This window comes from Pomacea canaliculata, linkage group LG9, assembly GCF_003073045.1.
Source record: "Pomacea canaliculata isolate SZHN2017 linkage group LG9, ASM307304v1, whole genome shotgun sequence".
Classification (NCBI taxonomy): Eukaryota; Metazoa; Mollusca; class Gastropoda; order Architaenioglossa; family Ampullariidae; genus Pomacea; species Pomacea canaliculata.
The window spans coordinates 25094907-25121095 of record NC_037598.1 but is presented as its reverse complement, the minus strand read 5'-3'; the positions used below and the strand labels follow the sequence as shown (position 1 = coordinate 25121095).

Below are 26189 nucleotides of genomic sequence, written 5' to 3'. Positions count from 1 at the left end.
GAAAACAAAACATCAAACACCCAGAGATATGTAACCTTACAAAGATCTTTTAATGTTACAAAAAACAGACCACCAGGCTTGTCCTCAATGGTTGATGAACAGTTTAAATCTTAACCTAGATGCACTAGGAGTGCAGCAAACATCGTTCTCTCACACAATCACTTTTCCATGCACACCTACACATCCACTCACAAACATCCACATACTCATGTTTGAACAGGCACACAAGTCTATCTCTGAAGGATCACAGCCAAAAAGTTTTAACCACCTGATTGTGAAGTATTTGTTTTTTGCTTATTCGCCTCAGAGACCACATATAATGTTCATGACAACAATTTTCTCAGTCTCCTATAAAATCCTTAAAATACAGTCAAGATTTTGCAGACATTGACTGAGGCAGAAATATATAAAGCCAAAGTTTGACAAGTACGTCCAGGAAAAAAGTTCCCACTAAGGCTTCCTCTGATGGTCTAAAGCTACTTTCACTGTTCATGGCTAGTGTGGATGTTGAGATATTTTCCAAAATATGACCAAAAAAGTGTCTGACAGCACTTCTTCAAACTGATCAATATAGGCTGACACTCTGTAACTAGAAATCAATAGTCTCTCAACCCTGAATTTGCTCTGTCATTGATATTGGGGGGCTTGGCCTGAGAAGAAAGGAGAACTTTTGCTTGATGGAGGCATCTGTGATGAGTCTTCCACAATGTGGTTTGCTGGAAAAACAAAACAAATCCAACAAGATTTAGTGAATAAACTTGTACTGATTTTACATATTGATGAGAGAAAACATTAAAAAAAAACAAAAAAAAAAAAACAAAAAAAAAAAAGAATATTCCCATGCACAGAAGTTTAATCAAAACAGCAATTTTTATCCAAGTTTAGCCTTGGTCTTAAGCTTGTTTGACAGCAAAGGTCAAACTACATAAATAGGAAACCCTGGACATCCTTCAAAGGTACAATCAAAGGTTTCAAAACATTCTTTTTTCCTACATGACTGCAGATCTTTGCTTGCCATACAAGCTGCAATCAGGGATAGACAACTATATCCTGTTAATTGAGATGCAAGGAAGTTACACGTAGCAGACAATAATTACAATGAAATAGACATTTCAACACTTTTGCACACCACCACCTTCTTCTTTTTGCAGGGATCTTGCCTCAATTAACTGCAGCTAGTGCTTCAAGCCAGAATATAACACATCCCTTTAAATTATACAGTTCTAATAAATCTTTATTTTTCACAGTTGTTGTGGCAATTAAAATCACAACTGTCTGTCAAGCACATTGAATACAATGGCGACAGTCTTCTGGAAACTTCCGCCAAGTGTCGTGCAAAAATGATTGACTTGAAGACATATAACTGTCGCTTTCAAGTGATTTTGTGACAGAGAAAACTAAAGTACTTGCTTACCAGGGTTATACTGTTCAGCAGTGAAGCGGGTAAACATAATGCCCATGCCTTCAATCAATGCCAGCAAGACGCCACCTGTTAAAATAAACATAGCAAAAAGCCTTATCTATGTTACTGTTTTCCCATAAAGCTTGAAAACTGGAATTCACAAAAGGTTTTGAAAATAAATCTTAAATCACATGCTCTCAAGGGCAGGTCGACTTGGGCTAAATGTTAACTCATCACTTGAGACTGAAGACTTAAGGACTCGTTTTCAGGACTGCATGCCTTAAGCAAGTAGCAATTTTTATACAAGTGTAACTTAAGACCCAGTTCAGCTGGCTGAATACAATCTGTACCTGGTCCTTTTTGCCCTTAACTTTATTCTTTTTGGCTCTAACCCTAATCCATAAAAGAAAAGCAAAACAAAGAACACCACTGACCAATATTGCCTGTAATTAATCACAACAAAAAAGAGTAGAAAAAGAGTAGTCCTTTAATAAATAAACACCAGCCAATAAAAGAAATAATCACTGATACATATTTCTGGAAGCCGCACACAAAAAGACAATTCTCAGTTATGCTAAAATATGTATTTTGGCGCAGGAAGTAAAAAAATAGCCATTATGATGCTGATGATTCTTTTGAAAAGACATTCAAAGGCGGAGCTTTTCACAGGCGCCAGAAAAAATACAAGTGCAAATCAAGGCAATGTAATATTGAATAATAATAAAAAAACTTACCAATAACTGCAGATCCAATCATAGCACCAGCCCCATCTGAAAAAGACAAGGAAGACAAATATTTACTTTGCGTTAAAACTAAGTCAATGAGCATAAAGTTTGCATGCCAAACATAAATAATATAAATCTTAAAAACAATTTTCAGCTAAAAAAGCTGATGCCATTGAATGAAAAAGTTCCTAATAATGTAAAGAAAAATCTGTCAAGGGGTTTGAAATATAAACAACCTGACATTATGGGTATGAAAATGTCTAAGAGCTTGGTGGTATCATCAGGAGTAATATAGATGATAAGGATTTATGTAGTGTCTTTCCGAAGATGTGCTCTCAGCTAAATGTCTACCTGATCAGTGAAGTCTCTGCATATAACAATAATAAGAAAACTGGCTGACTGGAATGGATCAAGGATATGATTTTACTCCACATGTATAATAAGCTGCGAAAAAAGGACCTTTTCCAGAACTTTAGACAGAAAGGGCAGGTTTGAAATTGGTCTGTAATTGCTTAAAGGACGAAGTCTCTTGTCCGGGCAAAATGGAATGGTATTTCTAGTGCGAGGGAAGGTAGGAGTACAAGTGGTGTGGACTACGGCCAGTTGTCTCCAATTACCACCCGGACAAAAGGCGGGCTACTACTGAGACACATTTCCTAACAAACTGTTCCCTAACTTGTTCAAAACCCCGTAGCTCAAGACCATTTAAAACTGTATCTGACACAGATGAAGATGTTATGTAGGTCATTTTATAATAAATACGATATAATATAAAGGATATGTTTTGTTTCTGTTATCAAACATTCATCAGCATACCTTCACATGCATAAAAACCTGACATCAGTGACAAAGATCACAATAACAGTAACAAATGTACATGTTAAAGAGTAAACTATTTTCTGATACTAATCAATAAATATTTTCTGATACCAAGAGTCTACCAGGAGAGGGGAGCAAAAACCCACAACAATTTAAACTATGGAGCTGAGAACCTCTTGCATCTTAGGAATGGGAAATTGGACTAACTATAGAGAACTATAAAGATATACCCCCCACTCCTCAATATATATGTAGCTAAGGTGGCACAGATGTCAGTTATGTAGGCAAACTCTTACACCTATTACTTACTACGAACTGATAAGATAGCTCCTGTCATAGCTCCACTGGCTATTGAATTCCAGGGGTCCTCCTTTTTACGAACATACACAAGCGAGCAATCAATGGCTGAGAACAGGCCACCCCACACAGCAAAATTTCCTGAAATAAAAAGGTAATAGAAAGTACACTGTGTGGGATCAGCCTACAGAAGAGAGATGTGCAACACAAATTATCAACTTATTGCTTACAAAGGTTTCACCCACTCAGTGTCTCCCAAATTTTGCACATTACGTTAATCGTAAAAGTTGTGATAAGAATAAAAACAGTAATTTCTAGTTTCAGATTTCTACCAAATCAGATTATTTTTCAAAAGTCCTTAAGGAATCAGGCTTGCTGTTTACATTGAAATCTGTTGTTATGAACCAACACACAAATCAAGTTGTGAAAGCAGGCTGACAAATGTAATTTTGTCTCACCCTGAATAACACCCAACCACGACGAACCATACATTCCAAACTGTCATAATGCATCTTTTCTTTCATAGACACTATCATAAATATTGCTTCATCTTTAAGTCTAGGTAAGAAATCAAAAGAAGAAAAGCCAACAAACCTCCAACGATTGGTGCCCGTTCCTTTAATGTTACGACACTGCCAATCAATCGACGATAATGTCCCTACAACATTATTTCATGTCCAATCACATTCCATCTTCAGATTAAAAAATAAAACTGAAAAGAGTATTTTAAATGACCTGGCCTACAAACCACTATGGAAATAGGTCAAAAGTCATTTTGCGCTACAGTCCAAGTCAAACAGATCCAGCTATTTCCTTCTCATCCCAGGCCCAAAATGAATCGATCACCAATGACACAAGTAGTTATTAACATAAAATATTACCAAAAGAGCCATACATTTTTCAAACAATTTAGCATATTTTTGGGGGCAAATAATACAAAGGCATCAGCCATTTTGAAACAGGATGGAAGGTGTTACTGTATGGTGGAAGAAGAAAGTGCAAATGGTGTGTATCCTTGATTTATTATGGGTGAAGTGTAGCGATGCCATTTAATTTCCTGTTATAGTTCTGTGATACGTTTTGAGTTCACACTGATGAAAAGTAGATGTGAAGGTGGTGAAAAACTTTTAGAATGATTGTTCCTGTTAAGTAAAATTTGTTTTATTATATGACTGAAAAGAAGTATCAGATGTGATCCCACAGAAAAGAGGATTAAAGCATGGAAATGTGTGATGTTTATGAACTGCCTTTAATGAATTGGGTGAGAGATATTTTAGCTACGATGAATATTTCAAATAAAATCCTTTTGCAAGGGGGAGAGGGGAGGTGTAAAGTCAAATGACTACATTTGAAGCTCTACCTAGTTTTTGGATGATATGTAGGTTGAATGAAGTTTTAACTGTTGGCCCCCTCACATCAAATTTGTTCCATGTAACGACAAAACATCTAATATTTTAATAGAATATAGCAACACTTAATTCTACAGTTAGGATTAATACTAAAATACAAGGTACAATAGTTCAGCTGCTTTTATTACTCACACTGGGTGCGTTTCTGTACCCCTTAATTGAATGAAAAAAGGCACCGCCTATGGCTCCCATGGAGAAAGCACCACCACAGTCATCCACTATCCGCCAGGGGCTGCAAACAAAGAACATTATAGATTTCAATTAAGTGTCCTTAAGCGTTCTATAAGTCTTATCATGTCTTGGATTCTCTGAGGAATCAAATTGCCATATAAGATCCAATCAACCATACTGTTTGGCCATTTGCTCCTTATACTCCGCCTCCTATGACTCTCTTACTGTTATCCTTTAGATGTTCTGTTCATGCTTGCATGCAGCATTTTTTTCTACCTTGAACGTGGTTTTAGTGTCAATATATTTTTAAGGATTTTCTTTTTTAGTTTGTTTTGTAAAGCACTGAGTTGAGTCTGCGATTGAAAACTGTGCTATATAGATATGCTTTAATAAAAATGCAGGGTAGTGGGGATGTTGAAAACAGCATTAAATTACAAATTAAAAAATAAGTAAACTGAAACCGCTAAAATATGGTAATTTATTATGAGTGTACTTGCAAGTATTTACAACATAAAGCATTTATAGCATACACAGGAGTTTAAAACGCCATTAGACTCGCTGTGGCAAATGTATGCAGTACAAAACTTATCTGAGCATTATTGTCCCTGTCACACAGAACCTTAAATGTACGATTTTAGCAATCTGCCATCACAACAATGTGCTCATCTAAGTAATACATCAGACAGACAGCTGAGAGCGTTCTTTTTAACATGTTTGTAGTCGTTTCTATCTCAAGACCACTGTAAGAGTTCAGCTGAGAAGCGGAATGATGCAACGACTGACAGAGGACACTTGCTTGAATACAAAAGTTATTAACAAGAAAGATAAACGGAGAGTTTCTTTACAATAAATAGTTTGAACTAGTTGTCCTTCTTCTCAAAAATGTTTAGTTTTATAATGGTTTTGGGAGGAAAAAAGCCTTACCATGGATCACGTGCATATTCCTCCATGATACACGGTTATGACCCCCCCAAAGAAAGGTCAAGCAACACAAATTCTCCAGCATGCTTTAGAGCTTCCGGTTAATGTAAGTTTTCGACTCGGAAACGAAATGGTACAGAACCTACTGGAGCGGATGTGGAAGTTTGACCAATCAGATACGCCATTAGAAAAGTTTGATCCAATCAAAGGCTTTTACACAAGACCCTCCCCCCCCACCTTTTCCCACTCGGATTTCGCGCTTTTATTTGGAAAGGCTGTATATTACTGTAAAGGCTATATTTTTCATGCAAGTTTTAGACAATGTTTGAAAACTACGATGATATAGATAGCTGGCCTAGCTGTCTAAATTTTATGAAGGTATTTTGAATCAATAAATGAATTTGAAAAGGAAATGTTTGACTTTGTGATGGATTAATTTACCTACAGAAGTGGTGTAGACTATTCTAGTAGGCAACTGCTAGTGCCAGGAAATAATGAATATTGCTATGTTATGGACCATGATTTTTATTTAGTGCATATAAATTCTCAAGAGGATCTATAATGTAGCATTTTGATTTCTTTTAATAACATTGTCATGTGATAGGTCTGTCTCGCTGATGACACGAAGATACATGGTGAGCATTGTGTTGAGGCTACCATCAACTGTCTTAAGTCAACTTAAATATTAAAAAGAGTCTAATGTTATCTGTTTCAGGACTTAGATGAGATCTGCAGATGTCCTATTTGCTATGATTTCATGCAAGCACCTGTGATACTTCCAAACTGCGATCACAACTGTAGGAGAAATGATGTTTTCGATATTAGATTAACAGCAGTTATTATATTCAAGTACAGCATTGCACTCGTGATTGTTGGCGGCATGCAACCTATCCTTAAATTACAGTTTCATGCATACAGGTACACATACTCTAACACACTATAATGATTAACTGCTGACAAACAGTTTGACTAATTGCATCTTTGATGATAAAAGAGAGCATTGTGCAGACCATAGGTGTTTATATCGCCATACAATAATCTTTTGAAGTTGGGTTAATGAGAGGTGCACAGACCGTCTAATAATGTCATTATTATGTGGCAAGGTCCTTTTGACCTCAGGTCACACACAATGAGACTGGCATAAATGCTGTATTTTGGGCTAATTTTTGATCTAAAGAAAAGCGCAATTTCAAACTTAAACACAGAACAACTGTTTGGTGTTCACATAAAGAGGCAAGTAAAATTAAATTAAAGAAGTAAAAATGTAGACTGATGAGAACAGTGACTGGATCCACACACTCACACATATTTCACATATCCAAATAAAATAGACTCAGATTCATTGTTTCATGAGGTGGTAAAATTGCCTGTGGGCTCTGCTGAATCAGCTGTTTCTTAAGAGTGTATGTGATGCCATATTAAGATGCTTGAATATTGAGTATTGGGTACCATGCCACTGAACAGAGGGTATGAGTTGTATGCCTTTAATTGATTGGAGGATATTTCAGGATATTTTTTTTTTTACTGCTTTAGTCATATTAGTCCAGTTAGATAAAGCTCATAGCAACTTGCATGCCTTTCAGGAGAATTATAATCATAATGTGCAATTTATGTAGCCCAGAATCACAGTCATCTCAGGGTATGCACTCAGCACTTGTTACAAAAGTAATTGCTCCAAATAAGCTAATTAGTGATTGTAATTGTGACTTTGGAATCATTAATTTACTGTTTTAAAAGGCAATAAATAGAAAACAATTATTTCAGGTATGAGGTTTAACTTCTACAAGGTGTAAGTCTGTAGTGTGGTGATACTGTGGAAGATATTTTTAAGCAAGCAGTCTATTCTGAGCTACTACCAACAGAAAGAAAATTAGGTATATCCATGTTTCATGCTTTTAAGAGTTCAGACTGGACATAATGTCTGAGAAGCCTGTTTCAAAAATATAGTTATGATTGCCAACTGCACTTAATATGTATTACATTTGTTGCAGTTTGCTCTCTTTGTATTCGTCAGTTTTTCATCCGCAAGGAGCATTGCCCAGTTTGCTTCAGTGTAAGGAATATTGTAATAGATTCTAAAGATTACAGTACCATGCATTTCTTTCTCATGGAAAAATTCAGAGTGTATGATCATCATGTAAAGAAAGTAAAAACATGAATGCAAAATCATTGCAACACTGACATGGTTTCTTCTTAGTATTAGCACAGTTTCCATTGCCAATGCTTGTCTCTGTCATGTCACATCAGAATCAATATCGTCATGTGCTACCTAAGTGGCAATTTTAGGAACAAAGCACTTTATGAAAGATTAAGTAATGCTAGCTTCTGCAAGAGTATTCTGAGTTTGCATTCTTAAATTTTATTTTGTTTCTACCCGGACTAGCTTTTGTTAAGAAGTGTTCAGCAAGTTAAAAACAAAGCAAGTATACTCTGTAGTGTGACAGTAAGAAGATTCAAGCAATCTCTAATGAATTTTATCTAATTCTTTAACTCAAATTTTAATAATTTCCAGTCATCATCGAGCAATCTTCTGAGAAACAACCGCATTTTAGAAAGAGCTATTTTGGAGCTTAATAAAATAAGGTAAGGAAGATATACATGTACACAAACAATTACAACAAATGTGGTTTTTAGAGAATTTTATTTTGATCGAGAAAAATTTTATGAACATTATTGTATTGGAAATTGTGTGTTTATAAAGCTGGGCTTGTATTTATGGGTAAAATTGCCCAACTTCCTGGTAGGGAACCAGTGGGTTAAATTAACCTGACAATCTTCAGCTTCATTACCACTAAGATGAAGTAAATTAACCAACTGGCATCATGGGAATTCCTATGAAAGGGGTGGGATTGTGCAGTTTATTTATTCTGACCAAATGGTGCCTCACATGCAAATATTAACAGCAAACATTTTTATTTTATTTTTTTTATTCAGAAACAAAATGACTCAATAATAAAAAATATTGTTCTTCTAATTCAATGTTAGAAGAGGTACATGTTAATTAAGGTGTTTATTTATTTATTTTTTTTTAATGGTATATGTTCATCTCAGATTATGAAATTAACACAGTTTTATTTTTGAAGTCCTTCCAGTATCATCCAGTTTGTCTAGTTTATTTATAAGTCATCATGATTTTGTATTCACATCTGTTTGATCTGAGCAGACACTTTTTTCTGTTATTTTTAGACTAGGTCTGTTTTATTAGCAGTGGCCCTCTGCTATATATTACTTGCTGAGGTTTGATAGACCTACTTGGAGGCCATGAAAGTGGGTTTCACGGGATACCTTTGGGTGGCGTACTAGCCGAGCCTGTGTAAAGTAACCTGGTAAAGCATGCTTCATGAATAGGAGCCCTGCTTGTTAAAGTGCTTCACTTACTGCCAAGTATATGCATGCATCTACATGTTATTTTGGAAATTTAAAAGAGATGTTCTCTATATCATGTAACTGCATGTTTGATGAATTAATAAATTGTGTTAATTCCATTGTTATAGGAAGCATCTGCTTGAACTGGTGAAGAGAAACAGAATCTCTACTGGAGCTTGTGAAAACGTGACCAGCCCATCCCAGAAGACATCCATTCTTGAAAATGGAAACAGCCCGCGACAAGTGCCTGTAAAGTACTGCAAGAATGATACACAGATAGAAGGAAGCTGAAAACTAGGTCACAGAATGTAGAAGATAATGTGCAGGTAGCCCATGGAATGTATGACAGTATGCAGTATTTGTCTTTAATGATACTCTCCATTTGATATATTATGGAACACTAGCTGGTTATTATGTATGTCATGAGTGCACTTTACAGGGCATAGCATTGTACGCCGTTCGGCGCATTTACGCCGACTTGACTTCTGACTTACGCCGATTTCGAAGTAGCGTACGCCGATCGCGCTCGCCTCGTCAGTAGCACATTTTGTACTCAAACGGTCTCCTTCCCAAACGGTCTCGATTCTTGCATTTTGTGTTACTTCCTTTGCGCGCCACACGTGTTGGCTTTAGTCAGTTCTTACGCTGCGCGGCATTTGCGAGTACAAAGAAAAGCTTGTGGTACGTCGACGATGGCAAGATCTGACATCGTACGGCGCGGTGAGCTATTCAGCGATAAGGGTTCCCGTTATTCGTGGAATTGGGAATGGCTTTTGAAAAAGAATACAGTGTTACCGTGTCGGAAAAGGAGGGGAAGAAAGGAAAACAGACCAAGATTATGATCTTGTGCTACGATCATTGCATTAAAAAACTCGCAGCAGTGGGCAAGGCATATTGTGATGTATGCAGAAAAGAAGTAGCCTACGGGAATAAAGGGTTCACTGCCATCAAAGTCCATTGTGACACATCTTCTCACAAGGAGAAAATAACAGCAGTGGAGTACTTTGCTAAGGCAGACCCCATCAAAGAACCTGTGAGCAAGCAGCTAGTTGAGAACATGAGGAATGCTTGGATTGACAATGAAGAAAGAAAAGCCACAAACAGGAAACCAGGAACAAACTTTGCCATGAAATGGGCTTGGAACCTGATCAGAAACTGCCGTCTAAGCAAAAGAAAAAGGAATACTGGATGAAGCAGTGCTCGAAAGAAAATCTAGCAAGAAGCAGAAACAAACAGCCAGAATGACAATCCTGACCAAGAAAGGGTTGTCAACGGCCAGAAAGCAGATGCTGTCAAGGATAATGTTGTCAACAGCCAGGAGGATGCTGGGGAGGATATATCTGCAATTAGTTGATGTGGCAGTTGTCGCAGACAAACCAAAGAAGCAAGCAAAGCTGTCTTCATTCTTTAGATTTGACTGTGCATAGAAAGAAACAATGCAAACTGATATTGTGAAATTCCTGCTAGTTTTATTGACGCCTAGTAGTGTCAAGGATAATGAAGATGCTAACCAAGGAGTGAATGTTGTCAGCAGCCAGAAGGGTGCTGGGGAGGATATTCAAAACGCTGACCAAGTAGTTGACATTGTGACAGTTGTCGCAGACAAACCAAAGAAGCAAACAAAGCTGTCTTTAGTTTTGACAGTGCATAGAAAAAAAAACAACGCAAGCTGATATTGTGACAATTCCTGCTAGTTTTATTGACAGCCAAGTAAATAATTATATAAGTATAATTTGTGTGTGTGTGTTTCATTGGTCCCAATGGATTTATGTTTGGTATACATGTGTGTGTGTGTCTTGTTAATTTATTGTGAATGAAATATTTGCAAAACGTTGCAGGAAAAGGGTGAAATTAATGCTTCAAAAACTGAAAATCTTTCAGCTGACCCCAGTAGGGTTTTGTACCTGGACCGACCCTGTAAGCGGAACTCAAGTTTTCCAATGCTAACTTTAATTTTTTTTATAAAGAAGAATTAGTAGGATGAATCTGATATTTTGACATTTAAAGGCTTTATTATGCTTAGTTTCTTAGTTTATTAAAAAAAAAACCACTTTTTCAGATGACGTGGAAAGAATTTATCATGAGCAATGAACCTGGCAGTTTGAATAATTTGGAGTCTGCAGCTATCCATGAAGGTGACTCTGATGTGGAAATAATCTCAGATAACAGCAGCAGTAGAATAGAAAAGCCAGGGAGTCCTCCGTGTTTCATGAGGAGCAAAACCTATTCAAGTGTCACTCCAAAACCTAAAACTATCCAAAGTAAACTCTTTAGTCACATGAAAATGTCGACAGATAAAAGAGCTACAGCCTCAGCTGACAAACCCAGTCCCAGTTCCAATGACCTGGAATTTTAACATGTCATGGAAAGATGATTCTAGATCATTGATGCAGGAGGGTTTACAATCCTCAAGAAAGTCAGCAAACAAGGATATTTATGGTTCCTTGAATACTTCCCCAACAAACAAAGGTATGTGTGCAAAATGCCTAAGAACCATCCTGTGAGAAGAGCTTTTTTTTTTTGTGATAATCTTGTTTTTTATTTGCTTTCTACAAGAATGGACTTTGTTTCAAAAGAAATAACCATGTTTTAGCAAAAAAGAACAGGCTTATATTTTGGAAGTTATCATTTTGGACTAATTGTCACAATAGCTTGTTAGCTATAATTGGTATACTCGTTTTTCAACCTGAGGTGGGAATAAAATACTCTTGCATTTTGGATTAATTTTAGTTTTAATTGGAGTGCTTTTTGTGAAAGATGCTTGTGGATTCTCAGTCTTATTAATAAATCAATAAACAAGTAATAAATCTGTAAATTATGAAGTATATCCTTAAATTTAGTGATGCTTGAAATGCTTTAGAGTCTATTGAGGTAGGTAATATACAGGATCAGTCTGTACAGGATGTGAATGTCCTTTACAGAATTAGTAGGGGAATTTTTTTAAATAATCATTGGATAAAGCATAGTGCAGAAAACAGATAGGGTTGTGCATGGACATGTTTATGTTGTCAGGACAGCAGACAGTAGGTCAGTTGGGAACATAATTAAACATATTGTGAGTCATGATTTTGACCTTTTCACATTTTTTATACTCTTTAGTTCTTTATCTTTATGACATTTCCTTAAATAGGTTGGGCATAATAGTATAGCATAGTATTAGTCTTTGTTACTTCTTGAGCATAGGGCCACGATAATTTAGCATAGATCAGATTTATTTATTTTAGTCCAGAAATAAGCATTTGTAGCATGCTCTGTGTCTGAAATGTCATACTTTAATAAGACATTTCTGCTTGATTTTTGTAGCTGTCATTTTGGGCTTTTAGCTACTGATGGAGGTGGCAGACAATGTCAATTGATTCACCACTACATTATTCAGTAGATAGTAGCTTATTTTTCCATAGTCTATTTTTTAATGAGACTCTGTCAAAACAGTGGCTTGCCCAGTGTGTGGAGTTCCAGTGTTGCCTCATGGAATTAACAGCCATCTTGACATTTGCCTTTCTCGAGCTAACAAGAAGCTGACACTGAGACAGTATGTCAATATTATTGTTTCTGCTTTCTGTTTTCAAATCATGAAACAAAAATCTTATGTTTTCATTGTATGGCCAAGGAAAATGGTTGTAATTGTAGATGGGGGCTATCACCACCTTAAAGGATGATCTTCCTTGAGAATGGCAGTGTATTGCATGCATGTGGAAGACGTCCATTAGCTCTCTCCTGCCACCTCTTATCTCCCCTGGCAAAATGCTGTTTGGTGGAAGAGCATGTTCATCTCAAGAGTGACCTATCAAATAAGTTAGATGCACTAATCACACAGCTGCAAAACCCTTCTAAATTTAACTTCATAAAAAAGATAGTTCTTTTCTAATGATTCTGGAGATAAGCCTTTGGATTTTAGGGTTAAACAAAAATTCAATATATTCTATAGTCTAATGTGAATATAAAAGAGATATCAAAATGATATCTATTTTATATCTGTTGGTTGCCTTAGAGAATGTAGGATAAAAGCAAGATCAGACTTTGAAAGCTTTAGAATAATGTTGCTTGAAAACATATTTGTAATCACCTTTGCTTTTTTTGCTCTTACACGATTTTATAAGGCCTGAAATGAAGAAGCATATGACGAAGCTTGTGTACAATTTGATGTCAGATAAAGATATACGTAAGCGGCTGCGAGATCTCGGGCTAAGCACTGATGGAGACAGACAGGTAGGTTTGATTATTTGTCCAATGGTTGTAAAAAGATTGCATTTATCCCTTTAGTCAAAATATTACATATATGTCTCAACTTCTTTCAAACATTGTTCAATACTTTTTATATCTTACTGAAAGTGTAGATGCATTTTTTTCTGCTCCTGCTCTCATTCAAAATGGTGAATGTGGTTTTAGATAATGCCAAAGGGTGCTTAATTTTTCCCACAAAAATTATTAAATAGTACAGAAGGTCAGGGAAACTGACAAGGTAGGATCACAGAATCTTGTTGTGCTTGTAAAAAAAGACTTGAAAAGGCTTAATGTAATTTTTAGTAGGCAAGTGTTTACTGATTTATTTTCATTTTATTTCTCTAGATGTTGATAAAGCGACACCATGACTTCACATTATTATATAATGCTAATTGTGATGCTCTGGTTTCTAAAGACAGTAAGTAAGGTGTGTGAGTGAGAGAGAGATAAGCTGGAGTCAGAAAAGACAAAAAGAGTGAAGTCATAAAAAAAGCTTCTGTTCATATATTGCTTGAAAGTTTTATCTTTTTCTCTTTGGCTTTTATACTTGCAGAAGATGCACTTGCTGCCACTGACCCACATTTGTTTTGAAAATTATAGACTAAACATTTCTCTAACACACATAGGATTGATGAATTTCCAAAGTCAAATTATTATGAAGAATGTTTTTAGTTTTTCTTGTGTTTGTGCTTTAGAATACCAAGTTAATTGGATGTGACACACTGGCAATATAAAGTTTTTTCTTTCACATAGTGTCAGTCTTGAAAAAAGAATTTGAGGATTTGCAACAAATGCAAAAGAAACTAGCATTAAAGGAGTCCCCAGCCTGTCAGACGGTAAGCATCTAACACATGAAATACAATTGCCTTAAAGCTTTGAGCATTTTCATTGGTGTAAATAGTGATACTAAAAAATATCAGTATTTCATCCCTGAACTAGTGAATTATCCTTGCAGAATTTAGTTGTGATTTTGTCTAGTCTAGCTACCATGAATTTGTTAAAATTAAAATTTACCATGACTTTGATACAAAATTTAACTATATTCTCCTTGTTGCAAGTAGAATTTTTTTTCATGTAGCATGTGCTGTGTGTGAGGATTGAAATGGTTGGGGCTGTCAACATTGTTGTGTCTATTATTTATTATTGATATATTATTAATAGTTTTTAATATGAAACTTTAAGACAGTTCATTCCAAATCTTATTTTGCATTTCTATCTTATCTGTATATCTATTTGTCTATATTGCCATTTTAAGTTGATAGTCATTGTTAATTATGCCAGATTGTACTATGTTGAAAAAAAATGTAAGAATGCACAACTCAAATTCTCATACATTCCCTCAACCCATTTTTATATTTTCAACTGTGTAGCATGCTGGGAATGGCTGTGTATGGTTTGGAAGTGTGCAGACAGGTGCTGGGCCTCAGACCTGTAGGATATTTATTTTTTACCTCCCCTACCCCTGCTTAATTTAAATTAATTGTAAATGGCAGATGCTGAATTTCACTAAGAATTCAAGTCAAGAGGACATTGAGAGAGCCCAGAAATTATATGGTGAGATTGTTATAAATTTTGCATAAAGCAAAAACCTTAAAATTTGGTTAGGTACAGGTTATTTCCGAAGAAATTAAACATTTATTAAGCATAAGCATGAGATTAAAAAGAGCACTAAAGATGAAGGCATGTGCCAGATAGTTTTGTGCCTAACCTACTGCCTTCAAGATGTTATTTATTATGCTATCTGACATACAAAGATTCTTTATACTACAACTGAGAGAAGTAACAAATGATTACATGTTGAACAAGGCATTGTAGAAAGCAGACGATCATTAAATTTTAAAAAGTAATGTGGCTTCAAAGGTGTGAGTGAGCCAGAAGTTGAGGGGATAGAGATGATGTTAAGATGTTTCTATGCTTATGTTCTATTATAATAGACTGTTTTGTGACCAAGAAAATCCTTATATCCCATGTTTGTTTCTTCACTAGCTCGCAAACATAAGAAACAGTTTAAATCTCTGATCAAGCAGACAAGGAGTGCAATGGCTGCTGCAAAGCAGGAGGTAGATGGAAGTGTACAATTGCACCCAGCTACCAACCTATGTCAGGTGGGAGAGGTCAGTAAAACTGGCTGTCAGCAAGAGGAAACAACTCTGTCACATTTGGAAAGCAGCAACTTAAAGCAGGAATGGGACATCAAATCTTTCCCAACACTCAGCATTAGTTTGTGCAAGGAAGGAAGGGAAGCATGTTCAAAAATGAAAAAAGATGTCACCTTAAGAATGCAGACTTGTGGACAGGAGGGACTAAGTACCAAAGAACATTCTTCAGGAGAACATAAAATCTTTGTAGAAAATGAGAGTGCCTGGTGCCAAAGATCAGTTAAGCAGCCGGTCGATAATTTTAAAACAGTTAGTAGTCACTGTGAAATGGCAGTGAAAGATGTCTGCCAGGCTGTGAGCAGCTCAGTAAATGCAGGTGTACAATTGACAGAAGCTGTTGATGTGAATGAAGTTAATGAATATGAAAAATTAGACTCGTCGTCATGCAAGAAACTACCCAAAATAAGACATTATCAGCCAGATGCTGACAACATTTCTGACTTGTGCTGCCAAAATCTGGGTTGCAGTAAGATCGAAATGAATTACACCTGTGAGACAATGCAAGTGAATGATGAAGATACAAGAGAAGAGGCAGATTCTGTTGTCTTGGGTAGATCTGAATTGGAAAATTCAACATTTCATCTGGACATAAAAGCAGTTGTTGAAGAGCAAGAAACAGTTACAAAACAAATATGTGAGAGATCCATTTTGAAATCAATGCGGAAGGAAATGTGTTCAAGTGTTCTGAGCTTTAAAAAGTCTTTGAGATTTGCTTTGGATGGAAAAAGTGACCTGCCTTCAGGAAAAAACACCCCGGAGATTAATTCTTTCAGTCAGGTAGAGACCTCAAGCAGTTCTAAAATGCCAACTGTTTCTGAATTTCCTTTTAGAGACCTAGATTTTGGATCAGTTCCTTCAAAAGAACATGTATGCATATCAGAGGAGATATCTAGTGCCCCACAGTCTTTAACAGTGGATATACCGTGTACAGAAGACACAACTCGTCATGAGCCATCTTTGATTAGTGAGGGTCATAATCTTAGAAGGAAAAGGAGACGAGTTGAAGAGCCAGAGAAAAAAGATTGCTATGACAATCAGTTTCATCAGGAAATTGCTTCAGACAAGGAAAGAGAAGAATCCAGCTTACCTGTTCTCATCAGGCCAGCTAGAAAATGTGGAAGACAAACCAAACGTGCACGACGACAAAAGTAGGCCAAGGGCAGATTTCTTAAAGTCTTTAGCAAGACATTAACGATGCTAAAGAGCTTTTAACATGTTTTTAACATGCAGGTCTTAAGGGAAGGACCATATTGGTCTCCTTTGTAATGTCCACCCTGACAAAGTTCCTGAGTTCCACTTCTGAACAATGTTTTAGACTTTATTTAATCTATGCAGCTGATTTATCTATTCATTCTTAACTTTTGCCAAAGTTGATATTTTGGGGCGCTGCATGGACATTACCTTGTTGTTTTCCTTCTTTTTTTTGCTTTGTTTTGTGATGTTTGACCTGGTATGTTGAAGAATCTTATATTGACTTTATTAAGACAGAAAACTTGTTGCTCCCTTATTAAATAAGTCTGAGTTTTTTATCAGCTAGGGATCAGTAGCATGACCTACAGCTGAAAGTAGTTCTTTCTTTGTGTTTAGTGGAATAATCAGATGTACAGAAATTCATTTCAGACATTTCAATTTGTGGTATTTGAAATTTGCTCACAGAATTCTGCTTATGCATAAGTGTAAGGAGGAAAAAAATAGCAAAGATGAAATTTGTGGATGAACTTGAGCTAGTAAGAAATGCCGAAGGTCTGGTATTGCTAAGTGTTGTACTCACATCATGAAGTTATTTCAAAAATAATCTGTGGAGACTTAAATTTATGTTCTCTTCTTAAAAAAATTTTTTCTATTTTTGCATTTTTCGTGATTTATGATATCCATCGGGGTTTTTTTTTTTTTGTTTTTTTTTTTTTTTGGTGCCGTAATACATAAAGCCTCTCTTAAAGGTAAAAGAAAAAAGGCTGTCCTCCATCCTTTTTGTAAGGTCGTTAGGAGGTGATGCTGCTGGTGAGATTTTTAAAGAGTTTCTCTTCTTCAGTCTCTTGGCTGAGCAATGAGGTTTGAGCAATAATCAAACAAAGACGAAGACTAGTCTTTAGATATAATGATTAATGATGTCAGTGTTATTTTAAAAGTTTAAATAACTCAGAACTTGTTTTTGCGTCAGTCACACCTGGTCACCCGACATGCGAGCTGTGGAGACACTGATATGGTTTGTTAAACAACTTTGCGTTCTGCAAAGAGTATAGGACTCTCCTGCCAGGCTGCAAGAACTGGGAGTGTGTGTGTGTCCGATCAATCTCCCAACAAAAGAGCTTTTCATGGGTCTTTGGTTTTGTATAGCTATGCCTGGCGTATGTTACTGAGCCGCACTCGTTGCTGACAGGTAATTGGGAGAGATGTAAGGTATCCTTGGAGAGATAAGGCGGATCAAAGATTGGGATGAATACAGCCCCTCCGGTCGACACTATTTGACAACAGTATGGACCGAGAGGTGGCACTAGTGTGATTCTTGTATAGACAAAGAATGTAAGGAACATGTAACATCATAAGCCTTTGATTTTTTACTCTTGAGGATCATGCACTTTTTATGATTTTCTTAATCATACAACTATTGATGCCTCCGTTGTTTTTTGTTTTGGCCTATTTCTGTTCTTCTCGGACTTCGAGATAATGACTGGTGACTCGTCTTTTTAAAGGTGTAGTAGTCTTATGCCACATTTTGTTCTGATCAATCAAGAATTTATTTTGCCTCATAATGGGATTTTTATGTGTCCGGTATACAGTAATGCACCACGAAGTTCTTTGGAGGTCTGTCTAAATTTTAACTCTTATTTATCACCAGAAATATTAAAGATGAGTTTATTTTTGTAACCCTTCTATAAATGTATAAATGATTCTTAACTCATTAGCAATATTGTGAGCACTCGGGTATGATTTGTCAAAAGGACGTTTTGTGCGTTTCTTCATTAGGAAAGTGAAAGCGATCGAGTGTTAATTTGCACATTTTATTTTTGTAAAATCGCTCATTTGTGAAATGGGTCGATGGCCTAATCAATGATATAGTTCCTTTGCTTTAATGTTGCACGGGAATGTTGCACGTTACTCTTTAAAATGTGTTCTTAAATAAATGCGTCTGTGCGCGCAATTACCCGCTCCCTTGTATTGTCGGAGTGTTTCGCTCGTCAGCTGTTTGTGTGTGAATTGAGCAAGACTTAGTTTGAAAAGTTCACATCATCATCATCATACGCCATTGTGGTACTCCCGTTTTCCAAAATATATTTCAAATCAAATCAAATCAAATCAAATCAGATCAGACTTTATTGTCTGTCATCAGTCAAGGAGACACAAGACAGAAATTTTTCTTTTGCTCACAAGGGCAGGCATACATACTCATACAGACATCTAAGTCAGTGGTTCTCAAAGTATTTCGGACCGCGGACCACTGTACGAAGTAAAAAATATCGCGGACCACCAAGGCCTAAAAATCACTCTGTACTATGAATTTCACATTTAAATTGCCGCATTAGTTTGATTACAATTCAAAACTAACCCTGACTTCTGTGACAGTAGTATAGTCATAAGCTAACATAACACTACCTACCTCGTTCTTTGTAATTAAAATGTTAATGCGAGGAAAACATCACTTTGCTGACATATGACGACTGTCAGCCGCGGACCACCTGACCTATGCCCGCGGACCACACTTTGAGAACCACTGATCTAAGTCCTTATCTCTATTGTCATTGGAGTGGCACAGCTCTGTCAGCGTGGATTATTTCCCGCACCGCCGCCATTTTTGAAGACGTCACAGCCACAAGACGTCATATAGCACGCACTGAATGACGTCAAGAGAAGATGACGCCGTGTAAGGACACGCGTGTGACGTGATGGTGACGCCGTGTCGGTGGTAAAGGTTTGTACATGGCGGTGCCGCTTGCGATGCCGTAGACACGAAGCACATCTCATACGTTGCTGCAGCTGGCCTTGCTGGTGCTCCCCCTAGTCATGGATGAGACGTGGCCGTCACTTGGACACCCCGGGCAACTCATATCCTGCGCCTTGGTGATGAGCACTTTTCTCTACCTCAACCGACACATGTTGACTTCCTACGATCGCAGTTTCTGGCGTCAATGTGTGTACCTGCTGCTGTTGCTGAAGCCGTCTACACGCTATGGTTTCTGCTGGTTGACTTGGTGTATCGTCAGCTGCGCATTTTCGGGCTTTCTCCGCCGAAACTTGTCGGAAAGAAGCTGTATGCAAAGCTTATTCGGGAATTCTAACCGAAGAAGTCTGAGAGTCTACGGCCCGATTTCATTTTGCTTGTTCGTTGCATTTAATATTTGTCTTGCCCTCCTCACGGAAGCCATCTCATGCAGACTGTGGCAATGTGTTCAGGAGCAGTCTTTGGTCAGACTTTCCAAGCTGCCGCGAATGTAGACAGACCACGGTGGAAAGGTAAAGAAAGGGGAAGAATATCCAGAAATCCTTTCACAAGATACTTACATTTATTTTACAGGCGTCCAAAGGTGATCAGAAGACTGAACACACCCTCCTCTCCTGAACCGGAAGACATTTCAACTGCAACAATGAAGACAACACGAAGTGGAAAGGTCTACTAAACTAACCCTCACCTCGAATGGACCCTCACAGGAGCAGCCGCACTTCATCCCCTACAGGACGCTTGAATGAATAAACACAGGTCATCGAAAACATCCGCTGGCCGTGAGGGACCGTGACACTTTCATCAAGCTGAGAAGTTTGTCTCACACGCCATCAGTGTGCCGTTTGATACCTCCTTCCTACCTGTCTCTCTTTAGATGAATCATACATTATGAGCAGACAAAGTATTTAAATATATATATATAAAGCAATCGACTGTATTGTGCAATGGCATTTAAAGGCAATTCACATCAGTTTGTTCTAAATAATATCCAGTTTGATGTTTCATTAAATGGTTTAAGGATATCTCTTTTTGCCTTTTTCGGACGACGAATGAAAGAATGGCAATATCATCTCCAGATTATGAGTATATTGAGACCAAATCCTATCTTGGAACTGTAAAAGGTAGAGCGAGAAATGTAAAGAGGAGAGTGTGACTGACTGGTGACACACCAAACCGTCACTCCACGTGTCACTCCTATAGTGATACAACAAACCTATAATGAACAAACGTGTACTCAGCGGTATTCATCTATCAAATGTAAAATGAAAAGTTTGGATTCGATCTCGAGCCATTTCAAACCTGTCAACGTTGTGAATGTGGCGATTTTATTTCTCGCGATTTTTAACTTTTTCATCTAACGCCATAACGATTGTGTCCCATTTTTTTTTTTACTTTATTCTTAATGTTCTCCCGTTCACAACACACGTCAATCACGTGATCACTGTCGGTGATGACAAGGATGACAAGGGTATCCTGTTCTCGTGCACGACTGTCAGATGGCGTTACTACGTGGGTCTAGGTACCTGATGTACCTGATCCCCAGCTCGGAATCATAGCAGTCAATGGGTCATGACAGCACCTGTTCTTGTCCTTCTCTCACTCTTACTGCAGAGGCTCTTGTGGTTCCGTCACGTTGACTCTGTTGCACAGGGCTACTGCAGTGTCGCTGATGCACTTTATAGTAGGATAATAATAACAATAATAATAATAAATACATCTGGGAATTTACCGCTACCGAAGAAAAATTTTAAAGACATTAAAAAAGGTGCAGTTTTATGTAGTGAGTATTTGAAAAATTCTCCTATCAGTGCATCAGGTCCAGGTGCTGTACTATCTTTTACTGATTTGACTGTGAATCTCTTCTGCTGTAACTGAATTGTTTAATTAGTCACTTTCCTCATCACTAACAGCACAAGTTCATTTGTATCATGTTCCTGCGTGTAATCTGCATTTGGTAAGTTGAAAACGTTTAAAAATGTCATTGCCATTTCTCCTTCGAAATATTACTTAGGTAAGCTTCTTCCCTTTATAGAGACCATAGTTTGTTCCAGAATGATTTCTGATCATAAATTGTCATGAAGAGTCCAAATGGTGAAACCATTTACTTCTTGTTCATACCTACATGCTTTTCATACACTGACCATCTAATCTTAATCCTTCATTAAATTTATCTAATGCAGCATCGACATTCACAAGAGACACAGCAGCAAAGCACATACTGACCTCTATTGACCCTAAATTATTATTGAAAATGCAGTCAGAATCAGCAGACCTAAAAATGCAGATTTTTTTTTTTAGCATTCCAGATGAATTTCTCAGAAGTAAAACATTTGATTCTGTTGGAAGAGGCTTCTCAAGTCCACTGGCATGTGTTTGGAATCAGTCATGGGTGTAATTAAAGCTCTCCACATTTACTTATCAGATATTTGGAAAGAACACAATAATCAATTACACTACAACCACAATTTGATACATATGTCACGTTTTCAGCTGAGGTTCATCATACTAGACCATTTACAATGCAGACTTGACATTCATTGCAGACTTGAAGAAGAAAAGAACTTCATTTACTGTAGAATCCACAGACCTACGGTTGAATTTATTATCTCAGACTCTAACGCACACATAATCACTGCTATGTTCTTGATTGTTTTATATTTGATGAATATACTGTTGTGTAAACGTCTGCCAAATCTTTTTCTCTATAAAACTGTCAGAAACCATTGCCAGGGGAACGAGGACGTGGCATTAAAGAATGGAACAGAGGCAGCTCCAAGCGCCATCTGCAGTTAACCGAGATCAGCAGCTGCTCAACTCGACTAGCCACAAAGATGGCCTCGCGTGGTTTCGGCTACAACATTCCTCATAGTCTCGGTAGGCAAACACCACACGAGCTGGAGCACTTCCATACACTGCATAGGCAGCACCACACGCTGGCACAGCAATGTATATCACTACACTAACTGCTCAGTGTTTTCATTATTTAACTGGGAATGTAGACCTTTTGTGGCAAAATTTTCATGGACAGACGCCGCAAAAAAAAAAAAAAAAAAAAAATAAAATAAAAAAAAATAAAAAAATGTATTTCTTCAGTTGTTTCAGTCTTAATCTTAGACGTTGCAGTCCCTTAGAAGTCAGAAATGATACACTTGCGTTCATCAATATCATGGCCGTGAAAGCACCGGTCCTGACAAGAAGTAATCACTAGAAATGTTTTTGTGTTATAAAAACGGTAGAACCTATAGAAACGGACTGCCCACTGTTTTTGGTGCGGAACAGGGAGTCCTTGCCCGAGCCTCGCAGAATGTGAGACCCTGGGGTTGTGTGCCCTCCGCTGTCCTGAGACCTTCGAAGCGTGATAGGGGGCAGCACGAGTCGCCTGGACACACCACTGGATGTCGAGTCCGCAGAGAACAGGAATTCAGACGTTGGGCGGCTCATGATCTGGAGACAGAACGGGTAGAGGATGGTGGCAGTCACATGACAACGAGGAGGTAGTCAACATACATGTATTTGGTCGTTAGTATTTGTGTCATTATATAACTGCGTGGAGTCTCGGTGCAAATGCTAAGCTACGAGAATTACTCCTACATTGTATACAAGACGTGGACTGCTATGGGAACAAGTCCAACAATGTAGACAACATGTTGATTGCTATTGCAATATCTCAAACATTGTGTACAACATGTTGACCTACTAAAAACACGCCAATCGCCGTTGACTGCAAGTCGTGAGCATAGTTTTCACTGGTGTGGATGCTTATAAGACCGAGTACATATATATACGGACACGGTCCTACTATTCTCTTCCAGTAATATTTGAGGCCTCGGTAGCTGGTAACAGAGGTCACTAACCTGTGATCTCATTTTGAGGAGGGCCGACGTGGTCTGCGTTCTGTCGAACACTGGCACCTGTCTCCTCCGGCTCTGTATCCTCTGCGACTTGGTCCTCCTGCGCGCCGCGGGCGAGTCGTCTTTGACGGACTGCTCGATGAGTGGGAGCAGGTCCAGACGGCTCGCCCCCAGCCCGTACGCCCCCAGGTGACTGTTTCGCCGCCCTTCACTCACCTGCGTGCGTGCGAGGTCGTGCAACACGTGCATATGGGCCACGTGATCCTTCAGCTGGTCTCGGTGAAAAGTTGTTTCCCGCTCGTTTTTCTTCTCGAAAATGTTCTGTTCGGAGTTCACCTGTAATGGCGAGAACAAAGGTGGGGAAAGGGGCGAAGACTTCCGGATATTAGAAAAAGTTATAAACTACAAGGAATTTTACAAACAACAGGAAAATAAAGGAGACTTTTTTTTTCATTTCGCTGTTATGAGATGCAAATTACTTCATCGTTATCAATGATTGTGCTGTGAGTGGTAAGACAACATGTCTATAAATAACAAAAAAAAAAAAAAAATGCATTAAAACCTATTGCGGCAAATCATGAAAGGTAAAGTGCTTTTTTTTATATTTATTGTTAACCCCAATCAGATGTTCTTTTCTTAACTTCATGTAGATTAGAAAGATTTCACATTGCTCATTTCTAATGTGTGTTAGTTCTCTCATTCTCCCATTCCTTGCTCACCTTTTTCTTCAGGTAACTTAGGCGACTGTCGTGCGAGCGGTTCAGAACATTTGTGAGCTTGGCTCGGGTAGCCACCTGTCTCTCCAGGGCCTCCACCCGGGACTCCACGTAGAAGGCGTGGTTGTGGTCGTCGTAGAAAACTTTCCTCGCGCGCATCGTTGTGCTTTCTGCACGCGCCATTGTCGCACAGAGAGCGTGCACGCAGTTGTGTACTCCGTGTGTTGTTTACAGGATACCAGCACGCCGGCCTCACACTGCGTGCACACACAACTCCACGAGCAGAGCTTGCACCGGTGACCGCTGTCCCCACCCTGAAATCACTTGTTGTGGATGTTTGTCACGAGTTGTGGTACCTGCGACTCACCTGACGTACCTGGTGTCTGTAGTGGTCCTCAGGTAATGAGGCGGAACTTCCAGGATAACTTTCTATGTGCGCTACACAAAAGAGAGTACCCCATGCGGCATAACTCGACCACCCGACTGAGAAGTCGGCGACTTGTGTAACAGACAAGACCAGAGACAAACTAAGCCCCTCCCGACATCACACACAACACTGTCAGTGCTTGTTGTCACCGTTGATCGGTCGACCAGTCCGCTGGGCCTCCAAACACAAACAGAAAAGTGGTATCGAATCCAACCTGCGTATCGACATGATCACAGACACACCATGGTTCAACGGAAGGACCCACAAGGAGTGCTAATCTTGTTGCCGGGGTGGATCACGCAAGACACTCGGGTAGTAAATACCACATTGTCCTCGATCGTGAAGGTAGTTCCCGACAACGCCTGACAAAGGCTGGCACTTACCTGTGGGGCATTAAAAGGCGACAGGTGAAAAAAAATAGGAGCAGGCTTTTACAATCAAGGTGTTAGCCACTGAATATGGAGGGTCCTCCGTTCTAGCCTTATTATTGGAGTGCTTGTCGCAGCGACTGATTCGTGAGAAGTGTTGATGGATTGTTAACGGGAGTTACCGTGGAGGAGAGGATTCGGTTCAAGGAAATGCAATGATCGATCAGATAAACACACGGTGGGCTTTACAGACTTCAGAGAGTGGTGCTGTCTCCGGGGTCATAGTTTATTAAGTGGCTTAGTAATTACATTCAGGTCGAGTCGTAGTATTGCATAATTCTCTTTGAACACTGTAAGTGGTCGGCTTTCTTGCATGGGGAAGTCAGAAATGTAATCTAGAATATCCTGGAAGATTTGTAGTGGACTGACAAAGTTTGCAAAGTAGACTTGGTCTACTAGGACCCTTGACGAACAAAGGTACGTCCGCGCGCCCCCTTAGCCAGCAATGTAAGCTAATTTCACTAATACCGGTATAAGAAACTTTTATAAAATGACCACCTTCGCGTCCCCCTTGTAAGCACGTCGCCCCCCCCCCAGGGGGGCGCGCCCCACCGTTTGAGAACCGCGGGACTAAGCCATGTCGCCCTCAGAGCTGGAGCTGAATAACTCAAGGATCATCGCTAGTGTGAGCATTTAAAAATGTATACCTGGTCTGGGAGTTCAAAGGCGTGTTTGTCTAGCCACACTCATCGATTCCTAAGGTGGGCCAGTAAGTAAGTATCTGTGAGAGGGAAAGAATGAACTCTGTCCCTGCGGCTTGGAGCTCTTTACTGTCGACTGCGTCTAATAACGACTCCATGCATTCAGTCGTGAAAATCGAAACGGGTATGTGATTGACTACACACTGTGCTTGATGTTGACACATACACACGCAGAGGATTGTGGTTCCCAATAGTTCACGCGTGCGCTCGTGGTAAATGATTAACGCGGGTTGCGTTGGAATAGCTGTCTGGTTGGATTAGAACACATTTTCATGGTTTTACTGATCGAAACCAACCCAAGCCAAAGTTTTATAATTTTGTTCTTTTATGTTATTTTATTTTTTGTTTTATCCCCATTTTTTTTAAAAGTAAGCTTTTGAACAATGATTCAGACGGTCGTACATAATATATAATCCCTATTATCTATTAATATGATTGAACTATTGCCTGCCTGCAGAGACAGGGAACTGTCAGTATACGGGAGATAACTTTGGTTTTTACAAAGACGTCAGCAGTTACATCCCCTGCATTGGTCAGTAAACACTGAGGATATTCAAAGCAGTTGTCCATACACGATTTTTTTTAAGTATTCATATATTAAAAAAATTAGCTGAATTAGGTTCGCTAAGTGTA

At 38.4% G+C, this 26189-nt stretch overlaps 3 protein-coding genes across 6 annotated transcripts; 1 reads left to right on the top strand and 2 right to left on the bottom strand.

Annotated features, from left to right (window-relative positions):
* Positions 1-27: 27 nt before the first annotated feature.
* LOC112572485 (mitochondrial import inner membrane translocase subunit Tim17-A-like) lies at positions 28-5867 on the bottom strand. The gene is made up of 7 exons (XM_025252190.1): positions 5748-5867; positions 4785-4884; positions 3838-3901; positions 3256-3384; positions 2137-2172; positions 1415-1489; positions 28-716 (listed from the first exon to the last, which is right to left on the bottom strand). Exons 1-7 carry the CDS (start codon positions 5771-5773, stop codon positions 628-630), a joined length of 519 nt encoding a protein of 172 aa, XP_025107975.1. The 5' UTR covers positions 5774-5867; the 3' UTR covers positions 28-627.
* Positions 5868-5980: 113 nt separating this feature from the next.
* Positions 5981-18643, top strand: LOC112572296. Of its 4 annotated transcripts, none has more exons than XM_025251903.1 (12): positions 5981-6122; positions 6460-6541; positions 7736-7797; positions 8257-8327; positions 9239-9436; positions 11170-11579; positions 12543-12642; positions 13211-13319; positions 13680-13752; positions 14088-14170; positions 14828-14888; positions 15321-18643. In XM_025251903.1, exons 6-12 carry the CDS (start codon positions 11450-11452, stop codon positions 16643-16645), a joined length of 1881 nt encoding a protein of 626 aa, XP_025107688.1. In that variant the 5' UTR covers positions 5981-6122; positions 6460-6541; positions 7736-7797; positions 8257-8327; positions 9239-9436; positions 11170-11449; the 3' UTR covers positions 16646-18643. The 4 variants fall into 4 exon arrangements, with proteins under 4 accessions (XP_025107688.1, XP_025107690.1, XP_025107689.1 ...); XM_025251905.1 differs by having other exon boundaries at positions 6460-6662; XM_025251904.1 differs by having other exon boundaries at positions 6460-7797.
* Positions 18644-22305: 3662 nt separating this feature from the next.
* On the bottom strand, positions 22306-25385 carry LOC112572373. Its single transcript, XM_025252015.1, has 3 exons — positions 24004-25385; positions 23288-23620; positions 22306-22877 (listed from the first exon to the last, which is right to left on the bottom strand). Exons 1-3 carry the CDS (start codon positions 24181-24183, stop codon positions 22638-22640), a joined length of 753 nt encoding a protein of 250 aa, XP_025107800.1. The 5' UTR covers positions 24184-25385; the 3' UTR covers positions 22306-22637.
* Positions 25386-26189: the final 804 nt, after the last annotated feature.